The sequence below is a fragment of the Hydractinia symbiolongicarpus genome, chromosome 2 (genome assembly GCF_029227915.1).
Source record: "Hydractinia symbiolongicarpus strain clone_291-10 chromosome 2, HSymV2.1, whole genome shotgun sequence".
NCBI classification, from domain to species: Eukaryota; Metazoa; Cnidaria; class Hydrozoa; order Anthoathecata; family Hydractiniidae; genus Hydractinia; species Hydractinia symbiolongicarpus.
Genome location: NC_079876.1, coordinates 19,165,504 through 19,179,307, shown reverse-complemented (window position 1 = coordinate 19,179,307; position 13,804 = coordinate 19,165,504). Strand labels below are relative to the sequence as shown.

Sequence of the window (13,804 nt, the reverse complement as noted above, 5' to 3'; positions counted from 1 at the left end):
CTTGTTTGATTTTATACTGTTTGTGATGTCCTTCAAAATATTTTAACAAAAATGTTTTACTTAAAATTTCCTTTTTTTACAGAATGACTGAGAGGTTGGAAAAACAACAAAAGATGGAAGTTGAAAAGAAAAAGAGGCAGAAACACCTCGAGTTCATAAACACATTGTTGCAACATGGTCGTGACTTCAAAGAGTTCCATCGTGGTGTGCAAAGTCGTATCCTGAAGACCAACAAAGTTATTATGACGTATCATGCTAATTTTGACAAGGAGAAACGCAAAGAAGAAGAGAGGATAGAAAGAGAACGTTTAAGAAGGCTGATGGTAAGATAAAAAACTGCCATTTTTCTAAAAAATTCCGAACGTGATTGTAGATCATGAGAGAACCAGATGTTAATGGCTTATTTAGGAAATAAATTCTGTATATATGATTGTTTCTCTTGCTTAGGCTGAAGATGAAGATGGCTACCGTCAGCTCATTGATGAGAAAAAAGATCAGAGGTTGCATTACTTGCTGACACAGACTGATGAATACATCACAGGTCTCATGAAACTTGTATCTATACATAAGAAAGACCTTGAAGCCAAGAAGTACTCACGAAAACAGAGACCTGTAAGCAAGATTTGTATTGAAAATTCTCAAATTATAGTGTTAAAGCTCATCTCTTATGTATTGGTAGTTATCATTTCAAATGTTTCTTAGTTTACTTCAATACCTCTATTTCTTTTTGTTCCATGCAAAAAAATGTTGATTCCTGGATATATATTCAATGTGTTTTTCCCCTCTTTTGTATACTGTGTTGCTTTATAAATAAATGAGAATTGTTAATTGAATGCTTAGGAGGCTTTAAATAGAGATTTCCTGATGAAAAAGAAAAAAGGCAGATTTGACCTTGTGTATTTGTATGTAGAATATCTTTATGATTACTGGAAAATATTTTTCAGGATATGGAAGAGGGTGAAGGAAAGAGAGTTCCTGTGGAAAATATAGAGACAGGGCAGAAACTAACTGGCGATGAAGCACCTCTGTATGCTGAACTAAATGAATGGTTATTGGCTAATCCAGGGTGGGTGAAATGCAGATTCTTAGTTATGGAGACAACAGGAAAAATAGAGTTCTGGGACAAGGACAGGAGTGCAGCCTTGATCTAAAATAACAAAAATGAAGCTTGAATTCCTTTGAGGGAGGAAATGAGCAATTTGGTGCATGTAAAACAATAGCTTCACTGAAAAATATATTCTGTCACAAGGTAAAGAATAACCAAAGTAGGAGTTCATTTTCTTTCAATATGTGCATTTTTTTAGGTTTACTGTAATTCCTGAGACTACAGAAGATACCGAAGGTGATACAGAAACGGAAGGAGAAAGCAGTGAGAAGAAGCCTGAGGATGAACCGAAGAAAGAATATGAAGATGATGATGCAGGGTATGAATCAGAAAAATAAAAAATTGTTGTCTTTTCAATATTTTAGTATGAGGTACACAATTTAAAAATCAAAAATTTGCTACCTGCGTCAGTTTCTAAGTATTTTACTTTGTTCTTTCTCACTAGAACTTCAATGGACAGCAGAAATTACTATGCATTGGCTCACAGTACTTTGGAAATAATAAAGGAACAGCCTGCATCACTTGTTGGTGGAACACTCAAGGAGTATCAGGTGATTATTTATCTGCTGGTGGCAAGAATAGGCCACATTTTGTGTAAAGACATTTTATTAGTACCTGTATATGTCTGTCTGTCACACAAGAAGTGAGACGCACACAATGCAGTATACTAACACAGGTAAACTGGTCGATATTCACACAGGCTATTGACTAGTATTTGACAAATATTTCTGGCTGTGGGTGAATAGTGGGTTTTAATGTGGGTGTACAAATGGCCTACACAATCCTATCAATAAGAAAATAACACCAGAGCAATAAATCGCTCTCCCAAGCAACCTGAATAAATAGAATAAGTTTGTAAACGTGTTTTTGATTAAAAAATCTTTTTTACATATTTTGGTTAATTTTTGCTGCAAATAATAATAAAAATAACATTAATTTCCATGTGAGATGAATTGATATTGCTCAGCTAGATAAGCTGTTTGTGGAACTGGGGGAGCAATTAATGGCTCAGCTAGTTTGTTTTTTTCTCAAAATTGGGCGAGCCTTTTCGTGAGCAAGAGCTATTGCTCTTATTGATAGGCCTGCCTACAAATTCCTTTTGCCATTGTTTTTTTATTCAATATTATGAAATGACTAATATAAGCATTTTTTTGTATGAATTTTAAAGAATCAATTTAGTTAAGAACAGTTGCAGGCAAAGTTTTTAAAATAAAAAAAATCATATTGATGTTACTCCGTTAGGGTTAAATTGTTTTTCCTAATCTTGTTTTTAGCTTAAAGGACTTGAGTGGATGGTTTCACTGTACAACAATAATTTGAATGGAATTTTAGCAGATGAAATGGGGTTGGGCAAGACAATTCAAACCATTGCTCTGCTTACTTATCTTGTAGAGAAGAAAAAACAGAATGGACCGTTCTTGATTATTTTGCCTCTTTCGTAAGATTTTAACGGTTTTTGACATTGTAATATAAGTTGTGTTGTTGTTGCTTCAGCTGTTATTGTTGTTTTCAGTGCTGCTGTTGTTGCTGTTAAAGACTTGGTTTAGATTTTAAGGAAAACTGCCATTGTTTGGCCATATAGTCTTTCATGAACTCTTGCAGTATCAATACATTCGTGCTTTACCTTTTTATAGAACCATGTCAAACTGGATGTTGGAGTTTGAAAAATGGGCCCCTAGTATTCTCACACTTAGTTATAAGGTATTTAGTGTATTGCATCCTTATTTTTTATTACCCTGAAGGTGCAAGCATCTGCCTTTTCATTAATTTGGTTTAATTCACTATCTTTCAATATTTAGGGTTCGCCTCAACATCGTAGATCGACGTCATACCAAATAAAAGCAGGGAAATTCAATGTCATTCTGACAACCTATGAATACGTAATGAAAGATAAAGCCATTTTATCTAAAGTAAGTAGCTTGTGCTTGTTTTGTATACCTTAACGCTTTGGATTGTATAGTTTGGCTCTCCATTTTGCTTCTAATGGCTGACCAATAGTTCATAAGAGAAAGCCTATGATTATAAATTTCTCTTGTTAAAAAAGCCATTCCATTAATCGGGATACCAGTTTCTGATTTGAATGATGGAGAGAGAGAAAAACTGAGTGGTTTTATGTGAGAACTTCATTAGAGTCCTATTTTCGATTATTTTTTGTTACTGTGTAAATGTTTTGCAGGTTCGTTGGAAGTACATGATTGTGGATGAAGGTCATCGCATGAAGAATCATCATTGCAAGCTAACTCAAGTGTTAAACACTCACTATAATGCGCCACACCGTATCCTCCTAACTGGTACCCCTCTTCAAAATCGTCTGCCAGAGCTGTGGGCGTTGTTGAATTTCTTACTGCCCAGCATTTTTAAATCAGCTGGGACTTTTGAGAGTTGGTTTAATGCTCCTTTCCAAATGACAGGAGAGAAAGTGGAACTAAACGAGGAAGAGACGTTGCTGATTATACGTCGATTGCATAAGGTAATATCACTGTTACGTTGATTTTTTTTTACCTATGTAAATTTTGTGTTGTGCCATTTGGAAAACATTTCTGACAATTAGTCCTGACAGTTTGCAACTTCTAATGTATGGGCTATTATGATGAAAATTATCATTGGCAATTCTCGCTCTCTCGTCTCGTAGTCTACGTAGAGATCTCTACATGTTGATACCTGGATTCAGTGAACTATGACTAACAAAACTAACAGTCTGTAGTATAAACAAAATAAATGAATAAATATGACACTGTTGTTAACAGTTTTGTGGAACTACAAAACATGCTTTATGCACCAAGTTGTTTTTAATGGAGACACAAGCAGGTTTGGTTAAGCAAGGCAATATGCATAAAATCAACTGTTGTATGTATGGTTGTAATAAACATATTTTGTTTTTTATATTTTTTGTTTACATTTGGCACTGTAGGTCCTTCGTCCATTTTTGTTAAGAAGATTGAAAAAGGAAGTGGAGTCACAGTTACCTGACAAGGTTTGTGTTTGTTCCTTCATTTAAATAGTAAAATACAGAACAAAGTTTGTTCCTTCATTTAAATAGTAAAATACAAAACAAAGTTTGTTCCTTCATTTAAATAGTAAAATACAGAACAAAGTTTGTTCCTTCATTTAAATAGTAAAATACAAAACAAAGTTTGTTTCTTCATTTAAATAGTAAAATACAGAACAAAGTTTGTTGATTTGAATTTAAACGTGAGTACTGAATTGTGATGTCTATTTCTCTTGTGCGTCTTTTGTTTTATAATCCACAGTAGAACAAAAATTTTCCAAGCTTAAAAATTAATTTTATGATAATTAGGGTTTTCCTGCTGTCTTTTTGAGTTTCCTTATGTATTTCACTCCTGTTTTTCCTTTACTAGGGAGGGTTTGTTCTTGCATATGTTGCCATGATAGAATACTTTATGTTTAGAGTAAATGAGTGAAGCCATTCTACCCTGTAAAAATTTGTGACAGTAAATATTATCTAGGCTGTAGTAAATATCTAATTGCTGATCAATCTTTGGAGGTGATCACAGAGGTAATATTTATGTTTGTTTTTGCAGGTGGAATTCATTGTAAAATGTGACATGTCGGCGTTGCAAAAAGTCATCTACAAACACATGCAACAGAAGGGTATCCTCTTGACGGATGGTTCTGAAAAAGACAAGAAGGTACAAGCAAAACTTTACTCTCCTATCAACCACTGAGTTTATATACCTTTGTAGAAGCCTAGATATGTCTCTTTGTTGCGGTTATTGATTTTTAATTGATTTGAAAGATAGGAAGTCTGGAAGCACAACACCTGAATGCACATCAAAGTAATTGTTGTATGTCGCTTGCTGTGCAAGTATTAAAGTCTTTCTTAATAATCCTAAGATGCCGAAGTCAAAATTTAGAACAGCGTTTGTTCATTCTGTCACTCTGTTTGTTTTACTTTCTGTTTCAGGGACGTGGTGGTACAAAGATGTTGATGAACACTATTATGCAGTTGAGGAAGATCTGTAATCATCCGTTCATGTTTCAACATATTGAGGTACAGAATTTTTGCGCCTCTACTTTAATTTTGCTATTCTTTAAAGCTGAGCATCCGGTGTTTATGTCTACTGTGTATTATAGGAAGCTATTGCAGACCACAACGGATATCCGGGAGGAATTTGTAATGGGTAAATCTAATTTTATAACTCTTCTTTTCTGAGAATTTTGTTTTTACGCCACATTGTTATATGGTAAAATTCGAATTTTGCTTCCTCAATCCTTATTAAACTGCACCGTGAAAAAAAAACAGTAAGTTTTTGGTGTCGAGGTAGGTCGAAATATTTAACCTTTAAGTTTATTTGCCTGCTCACAACTTGAAACAAGCATAATCGATAATATTGCTAAAAATGACATTTGACAAAATATATTCTCCATATTTAGGCCAGAGTTATTCCGTGTATCTGGTAAATTTGAGCTTTTGGATCGTATACTTCCCAAGTTGTCTTCTTGTGGTCATCGCTCGCTCGTCTTCTGTCAAATGACGCAATGCATGACCATCTTGGAAGATTACTTGAACTGGCGACAGATACCTTATCTTCGGTTAGACGGCACCACGAAAGCTGATGATCGATCTGAATTACTGAAAATCTTTAACGCCAAAGATTCTGTTTATCAAGTGTTTTTACTGAGCACACGTGCTGGTGGTCTAGGTTTGAATCTACAGACAGCGGATACTGTTATTATATTTGACAGCGACTGGAATCCTCATCAGGTATGCGAAACTTATTCGTTTTTAAAAAATTTAATGGCTTGCCATTTCGTTGCCTTTTTATAAAATTTCGAAATTTCTGTGCTGGTTGGCTTACTGACAATAAAATACGAAAAACCTAGATTGAATGATCGTTGTTGTACAGATTGCTTCTATTCTCTTACCTTACAATTTAAAACATCTGCTTTTAATAACCATATAAAGTTTGTTCTCAACTACCCTCTTACTTCATATGCAGGACTTGCAAGCTCAAGATAGGGCACATCGTATTGGTCAAACACGGGAAGTGCGCGTCTTACGTTTAATGACAGTAAATTCAGTAGAGGAACACATCTTAGCAGCTGCTAAATACAAGTTGAATGTTGATTCCAAGGTTGGTTGTTGTTTTATCATGATGTTGGTGCATTTTTAGTCAGTTCATCTGGCATGGTGTCAAATCCTTTAAACTTTTGCCTATTATTGTTCCTGGGACACATTAAAAAGCAAGCTGATATACTCAGGACTGTCCATGACACAAAGTGTAGTAAATTTGTTAAGAATTCTATCTGCTTTTTGGTTTCCTGTTTGAGGTGGAAGCTGATTCAATCATTTCGTTTAGGTCATCCAAGCTGGTATGTTCAATCAACACTCCACAAATGCTGAGCGAAAACAAATGTTGAGTCAGTTGTTGGAGAGTGACTCGCTAGAGGAAGAGGTACGATGGTCCTGTTAATTACAGGGATGCTTTTACATGGATACATAAAGCCCCGAATTTGGGGTTTGGTCCGTGTTTTGTTTGTCTTTTAGTCTTCGAAACTGTAGTCCATCACTGTCTGCTTGTTAGAGGTCGGAGTTTTAGCTGTTAAAATTTTTAGTTGGGCGTTTTAAGATGATTTAATTTAAAGGAAGTCTGGGTATGTTTTTATTGCAAATCTAATTTTTCCAATACGTTTTTCTGGTCCACAGGAGGAGAGCGAAGTACCAGACGACGAAACAGTCAACCAGATGATAGCAAGAAACGAAGAAGAGTTTGAAATTTACCAGGTAACTTTGATTTGCATGTTGCTGTAGATGCTTCAATCTGTAACGAGGAAGTGAGAGTAGCAGCAGTAGCGTTGGAAAAAACAAAATTTTATGTTTTGTTCTCTTTTTTGCTGAATATATTTTTGTGTCAGTTCTCACGTGTGCGTTCAAAGGTATTGGATGATTATTTGAAACAAAAACAATGTTCATTATATTTCTTCATTTTCTAGAAAATGGATGCAGATAGAAGGAAAGCCGAACCAAGGGTGAGGTTTCATTTTTTATTTTTACCTGACTGTATAATTCTACGGAGTCATGATAACCTGGAAAGTTATAATTTTAATTTCATCAGTCAGAAAAGGTAAAAAAAATGCTTAGTGAATTCTTGGATTGGAATGCTTAGTGAGTTCTTGGAGGAAACGTTGGGAAATATAAGGTTCAGTTCTTAAAGAAAATTTTTTTCGATTAATGCATGTAATATTTTCTGCAATAGAATCCTGAAACTATGCGACGTAAGCCACGTTTGTTACAAGAAGATGAACTTCCAAAGTGGTTGCTTCGTGACAGCGAAGAGGTTAATATTGTAATATTCCATTCGTGTTGCATATATTGTTGTATTTAGCTCGGTGCAAGAACAGTGTTTCTCGATAAGTATCGTGATTTGAGCGCTCGGTAATTTTACGCTGTCTGCGTTCTTACGCCATTATATTGTGTCAATTTTAATACCTTGAATCTTCTGAAATTTAGCCTTTGATTTTTTAAAACAAGAGAGCTTGTAAGAGTTTGACCATTTCGACTTTTTAAAGGTTTATTTCAACTAAACTTATTAATGACGTATTTAAATGTTTCAGTCAAAGTGGCAAAGGTGCGAACTTAGAGAAAATCTATTGGCGCCATCTTTTGTCTTTTTTCACTAACCATCATGAAAAGGTTTTATACAATTTTCTTTTTTAGATCGAGCAAATGACGTTTGCAGAAGAAGAAGAGAAATTCTTTGGTACGGGAGCCAAACGTCAACGCAAAGAAGTTGACTACAGTGATAATCTGACAGAAAAACAGTGGCTGAAGGTAGGACTGTGTGTTTGGGGACTTTTTTACTGTTTGTGCTTTATGTTGTAAAAAAAAAATATCTTGAAAATTTGCACGCTGGTAGTTTGGGTAAAAAGATAATTGCTATCTTTTGTTGAGGGTTTTAAAACTTACCAATTTGTTGAACAGGAGTTCTAAAAATTTAAACTAGTAGAAAGACGAGTAAGAGAAAAGTGCGAATCGTTTTCAAATCGTATCTTTGGAAACTGCTAGTGTAGTAAAACAGAGACAAAATGTCGTCAAATATTTTCTTCCATATAATCACATCGCTATCAAATTATATTTCTTTATCACGTATTTCTATTTCTTGTCTTCTTATTTTTTGTAGGCATTAGAAGATGGCAATTTGGAAGACATCGAAGATGATAATTTGAAAGTGGCTGCTGGCAAGAAAAGAAAACGAAAGAAGAGAGACGATGAAGAAGACGAAGAAATTGGACCGAATGGCAAACCTGCTAAGGTAGCGAACAAATTTTTATTCAATAAGCGGCTCGGTTATTTTTGTAGTCAACACAAGGTTGTCTTGGCAACAGAAGGCAACCGTGTAGTGTAGTAACGAGTAATGTGGTAAACAAAGTAGAGGTATAAAATCAGACTTTTTTCTTAACAATTTTCAAAAATGTATTTTTCCACTTTAAAAAATGTTTAAGGTCTATAAGGGGTTGCATGCTTCCATGCAAGCAAATAAGTTCAGTTATACTTTAATCTGTTCAATGATACTTTAATCTTGTTAATGATACTTTAATCTGTCCATTTACTTTTTTAGAAAAAAGGGAAAAGAGGAAGACCAGTCGGTAGTAAAGGTGATTTCTTTACATTTAAACTGTCTGTAAGCGTCTGTAAAACGAAGAAGTCATGGTGTCTCTTGAATTTTTAAAAAGAGGTTTCTGTACTGTTGGACGAATAATGAGAAATAGAGTGTGCTTCCCTTTATCTTCAACATCAATATTACAAAACTATAGATTAATTTTTTCATGCAGGAGGTTCAGCTCAACCAGTCTTTCCGTTTTAAAATGGAGATTTTATGAAACGGATTTGTTATACAAAAACACCTTTGTAATTTCGACGCATAGTATCCTCTCTCTTCTTTCTAACGTTTTTTTTTAGTTAAGTACGATCCGAATCCACCTGAACTTACAAAGAAAATGAAACGCCTCATCAACGCTGTATCACAATACAGAAACAGGTTGGTACACTGTACTGCATAGAGTTTAATTATAGTAGGCGCAAACCTTGGACTAAACCGTGAGATGTGGGTAGCGTGACTGTACTGAGCGCAAGTTGCTTGAATTGTGAAATATTTTTTGCGGATAAGTTTAAAAAAATCGACTGTTCTAGTAGGCTTTTGTTCGGTTACAGTGTGAATCATTGAGGTTAAGTCATCTAAGCTTGTTCGTTTCACACCTGTTGGTTAAAGTACAAGTTTGGCTAAATATCCTTTTTTTTGAATTAACCTGGTATACTGGTACGTCGTCCGGTCGTAGTGCATGCGACTGTAATCTACACCGACTCCAAAAGCGTTCACAATATAGATTTTTAAATCCTTTGAACTTAAAGTCCTGTTGTGACGTGTGTTTATTTATTTTTTTCAGTGAAGGGAGGTGTTTAATGGATCCGTTTGTAATCTTGCCGACACGTCGAGAATTGCCTGATTATTATCAAGTCATCAAACAGCCAATCGATCTGAGAAAAATTAAGGTGAGTGCATTGTAATGTGGAGTGGGGGGGGGTGTTTATTGTTCCCTCCAGTTGTCCTGTGCCACCTTTGTCTAATAATAGCAAATCTTTTTCAAATTGCCTTTAACCTAAATATTTGAAAACAAAAATACTCTTCGTGACCTCAGGTATAGGTATTATTAGAAAAAAAATAAGGATATAAAAGCAACATTAAAAGCACGTGATTCTACACGTTGTATTGATCGAGTTTTTTAAGCTCAACACAGTTCAGACAAGGGATCAAAAAAATATCAGGGCATAAGTCAGAACGACGTCATCAAAATCATGTTCTTAACTCTTATGTGAGTGGATTTTCTTCACGTAATTAAGGAAGAAATTTAATAATGTAAGACAAAAGAACTACCTGTTGTGCTCGCGCGTGCTGTAGTGAAGATTTTGTTCTTATTAGGATCGGATACTTCAACACCGTTATAGAAGTTTAGACGAATTGGAAATGGAATACATGACCATGTGCAAGAACGCACAGGAGTACAACATTGAACAATCCTTAGTAAGTTTAACGTGTCTTTTTGGGGTGTGTGGAGATTTTGCACTGGTTGTTTTTGTTCGTGTTTTGGTTTTATGCACTAGTTTTAAATTGTCCAACACATTTTCCTTCCATTTTTTATGTTTTCTGCATCCCCTGCTTATTCTACCTTACTTGCTTGGGATTGCTTCTTTGGCCTGCGTGTTTTGCCCTGCATTTCTAAGCGCTTTTATTTTCTTCTTTTAGATATACCAAGATTCTTTCACTCTGCAAGTAAGCTGGTGGTTCATAATAAATTTTCCACTTTTCTTTACCAACTTTGATGTTGCTATAGTATTTAGCGTGGAGATATCTCTTGGTTTTTGTTTCCTTACTATCAACGACACCGTTTCTTTTAGTCTATCTTTCGAGAGTATAAACCCAAAGTTGAAGCCGGTGAAGACCTTGGGATACCTGACATTGATGATGAGTCTGATAAAGAGAGTAGTATGTATTCGTTTGTTTGTATCACAACAGCATGATTGGAGATTGGTTTACCTTATCGGTAAAAAAAGTTAATTAAAAGTTTGATTCGGCAAAAATTTATATTTGGTCACTTTTTACCGATTTTTAGAAATACCTGTTAAGTTTAAATATATGCAAGGAAATTTAAAAACGTCTGTATCCTCTTATAAAACATGCTGGCTCTGATAGGCTAAATATAAAACAAGCTGGCTCTGATGGACTAAAATATAAAGAATTAGTAAAAAACTTAGTCCGTCAAAAATGAGTAAAAACGGTCTGATAAAGAATAGCGGTAAAAATTTTGTTCATTAAAAATATTAGTCACTAATCAATAAATTGGTTATGTTTTTGGTTCGATGTTTTATTCACTTTAAAAAATTTTGGTTTATTGATTGATTGGTTTTTAGATTTATCAAGCGTATCCAAAACAGGAGGACGTGTAAGGGTGAGACAAATATTGCACCTTCATGAAATGTTAGCAAATCGTACATGTGGTGACCTTACGTCCAACTTTTATCTCTTTCAGGGTAAAAAGATGAAAAGTCGTCTCCACCAGCTGCAAGATAGTGATGATGAAACAAATGATTCTGTAGAATACAGAACGGTACGTACGATCATTTAGGCTATATCATTTTGTGTGGTTAACTAGCCTTGAAACATTTGTCCGACTTGTATGAAGTTGAGCTTTCTTCTCACCTGTTAAAATTTTTTATGTGATTAAGGTGGCTAATTGATTCCGTACGCATGTTTGTTATATTGCGCAGTCGATTGGTGTCTAAATGAAAACGTTACTATGAACCTACTTCGATAGGATTTTTTTGTTTTTGCGCAACAAAAATCACTCGATGCAAATGCTGACATTTGTTTTGATTTCAGTAATTAAATTAACACCCATTTCTTTACCAGTTCCTTTTATTTTACTAGGATGATTCTGATTATGAAGACACGTCTGTATCGTCCGCCGTCCCGTCGCCGGCATCAACGGCTTCTTTACGACGTAAATAAAAGATGTCTACACGTAGTGTAGTAAACGTAGAATGTCTGCTGTGTATAGTTTTCGTGTAACCTCGTACGCTGACCCTTTCCAGTTTAAACTGTTGTATGTGGCTGGAAAGCCTAGGTACGAGAGTTGTCTAGTTGTATTATGCGTTAGACTAAAGGAAAAATTTTAATTTATGCAATTTATTATTTGAAACAAATATTAGTTAGCGTTGTGAACAGGGAGGAGTGCCCAAGAAAAAAAAGATGCGCTCCTTTTTTTTAGATTCGCGACTTTTTTAAACTGATATGTTAGTTATTGTCAGAGCAGTACATCGAGTGCAAAGTTTTGTCAACCATCTCCAATTATATCTGCGGTTTAACATTTTCAATTATATCAATGTTGTTTCAATTAAATATTATTTTTGTTCAATATTTGAACATGCAAAAATTGTGGTAATTGCAACAATGGATCTATTAACACTGCGAAAAAGAGAGTATTTCGTTTTTAATGTTCGGAGATAAGTGTAGTGAAGATATGGCCTTACCATGTATAGAACTTTTGTGTTTCCTGACAATTGCTTCAGTTCCCTTTTGCGACCTTTTTCTCTCCAATCATAAATTAACTAACTTTTATAAGTTTGAAAAACGAATTATTATTTTTTTTCAAGTTTTTATCCTCAACAAATATTATTAGTAACAATATAACTGTAATTGTATTTGCTGTGTTTTGGTTGCTTCAAGAGTGTTCTCAACTTCAGGTTGTGAAAGAAATATGAAAGCAGTAACAAGTTCATTACCATGATTGATTGTATTAAGTCGTGCAGACAGGGCCTTCAGAGCGAAAAAGGTGGGAACAGGATGTCCAGCAAATTTCGTTAAAAAATTCTAGGATTTTGATAGTGTTCAAAAATATGTTTTGAACCAGTTGAATTAACAGCTGATTTGAGCTGTAACAATATATAATAATTACAAAAAAATTGAAAAATTTCGTATTTCATTACTAGCCGTAGTTCTGAACTAAACTTCCGCCCGAGGGTACTTTCAATGTTGGTAGAAAAGTTTGATCTTTACAGAGGGCTCACAAAAACAAGTGCTGGTGGTTTCGTTCTTATATTTGCAGACTTTATTCATGCGAATATGGAAATAGTATCTATTCGAGTAAATCTACAATATTTGACATATTTGCGGTTATTCCTACACAAGTCGAAAGCTCTGTTAAAAAACGAATAATGAGTAAAGAAAAGAAAACAGCTTTGTTTACATTTGGTAAAAAATGACCAAACTTTGGGCTCAGTGACAAGATTTTGTACCAACCAAAATTTTCGTTTGACTTTTTTTACCAGAACAGAAAAATTTTACCGACTTTTCATTGAATTTCCGCGCCCGAAGGCGTTGGAAATTCTTTAAAACCGTCGTTTTTTCTTTCGGAGCATTTTTTGAGAAAAAGTCGACCCTGGGATTTCGCGTTGTTCTGTCACGGATGTAAACTTCGTACCCAAGCTCCTTAACTACTGTTGACGCTTCAGGCCAAAATTGGTATTTTTTTTCGACAAAATTTGACACAGTTAACAAAAAAAGTATGCTGAACATAATGGTGACATAATAATTTTGATTTTTGCCACCTTAAATGTCATTTTAGGCCAAAATTGGTCCAAAAATTAAAACTACTTCATTTTCAACAAAAATTGACAAAGTTAACAAAAAAAGTATGCTGAACATAATGGTGACATCAAAATTTTGATTTTTGTCACCTAAATGCTATTTTAGGCCAAAATTGGTCCAAAAATTAAAACCACTTTATTTTCGGCTAAATCTGGCACAGTTAACAAATAAAGTATGCTGAAAATGATGATGGTACAAAAGTTTGGTTTTTGTCACCTAAATGTCATTTCAGGCCAAAATTTATCCAAAAATTAAAGCTGCTTTATTTTCGACAAAAATTGACACAGTTAATAAAAAAGTATGCTGAAAATGATGGTCACATCAAAATTTTGATTTTTTGTCAACTAATGCCGTTTAAGACCATAAACGTTTCAATCGCAAGACTTTCAACCATGAATAATAGGCTGTATTTTTTGTTAGCAATTTCTTTTAAAATGTGAGTTTATTATGACACGTTTCGTTTTGTTTGCGTTTGTTCTAAGATATAATGTCACTGATGGGCTTTATCTTCAGAGGTTCATGCACCAAACCCCTT

General features: G+C 34.5%; 1 protein-coding gene across 1 annotated transcript in view; it reads left to right on the top strand.

Annotated features, from left to right (window-relative positions):
- LOC130629906 (probable global transcription activator SNF2L2) overlaps positions 1 to 12,323 on the top strand; it is a 106,206-nt gene extending 93,883 nt beyond the window's left edge. Inside the window, exons 9-38 of the mRNA XM_057443282.1 lie at positions 83 to 323; positions 448 to 612; positions 945 to 1,066; positions 1,305 to 1,424; positions 1,551 to 1,656; positions 2,380 to 2,543; positions 2,740 to 2,806; positions 2,905 to 3,015; positions 3,282 to 3,575; positions 4,017 to 4,079; positions 4,648 to 4,755; positions 5,031 to 5,117; positions 5,201 to 5,247; positions 5,501 to 5,831; positions 6,067 to 6,201; positions 6,427 to 6,522; positions 6,774 to 6,851; positions 7,061 to 7,096; positions 7,324 to 7,404; positions 7,785 to 7,898; positions 8,248 to 8,379; positions 8,686 to 8,722; positions 9,027 to 9,105; positions 9,512 to 9,617; positions 10,045 to 10,146; positions 10,369 to 10,395; positions 10,521 to 10,608; positions 11,034 to 11,071; positions 11,153 to 11,230; positions 11,551 to 12,323. Coding sequence (XP_057299265.1) covers positions 83 to 323; positions 448 to 612; positions 945 to 1,066; positions 1,305 to 1,424; positions 1,551 to 1,656; positions 2,380 to 2,543; positions 2,740 to 2,806; positions 2,905 to 3,015; positions 3,282 to 3,575; positions 4,017 to 4,079; positions 4,648 to 4,755; positions 5,031 to 5,117; positions 5,201 to 5,247; positions 5,501 to 5,831; positions 6,067 to 6,201; positions 6,427 to 6,522; positions 6,774 to 6,851; positions 7,061 to 7,096; positions 7,324 to 7,404; positions 7,785 to 7,898; positions 8,248 to 8,379; positions 8,686 to 8,722; positions 9,027 to 9,105; positions 9,512 to 9,617; positions 10,045 to 10,146; positions 10,369 to 10,395; positions 10,521 to 10,608; positions 11,034 to 11,071; positions 11,153 to 11,230; positions 11,551 to 11,631 — 3,334 coding nt within the window. The 3' untranslated portion in view covers positions 11,632 to 12,323. The remainder of the gene's footprint in view (positions 1 to 82; positions 324 to 447; positions 613 to 944; positions 1,067 to 1,304; positions 1,425 to 1,550; positions 1,657 to 2,379; positions 2,544 to 2,739; positions 2,807 to 2,904; positions 3,016 to 3,281; positions 3,576 to 4,016; positions 4,080 to 4,647; positions 4,756 to 5,030; positions 5,118 to 5,200; positions 5,248 to 5,500; positions 5,832 to 6,066; positions 6,202 to 6,426; positions 6,523 to 6,773; positions 6,852 to 7,060; positions 7,097 to 7,323; positions 7,405 to 7,784; positions 7,899 to 8,247; positions 8,380 to 8,685; positions 8,723 to 9,026; positions 9,106 to 9,511; positions 9,618 to 10,044; positions 10,147 to 10,368; positions 10,396 to 10,520; positions 10,609 to 11,033; positions 11,072 to 11,152; positions 11,231 to 11,550) is intronic.
- Positions 12,324 to 13,804: the final 1,481 nt, after the last annotated feature.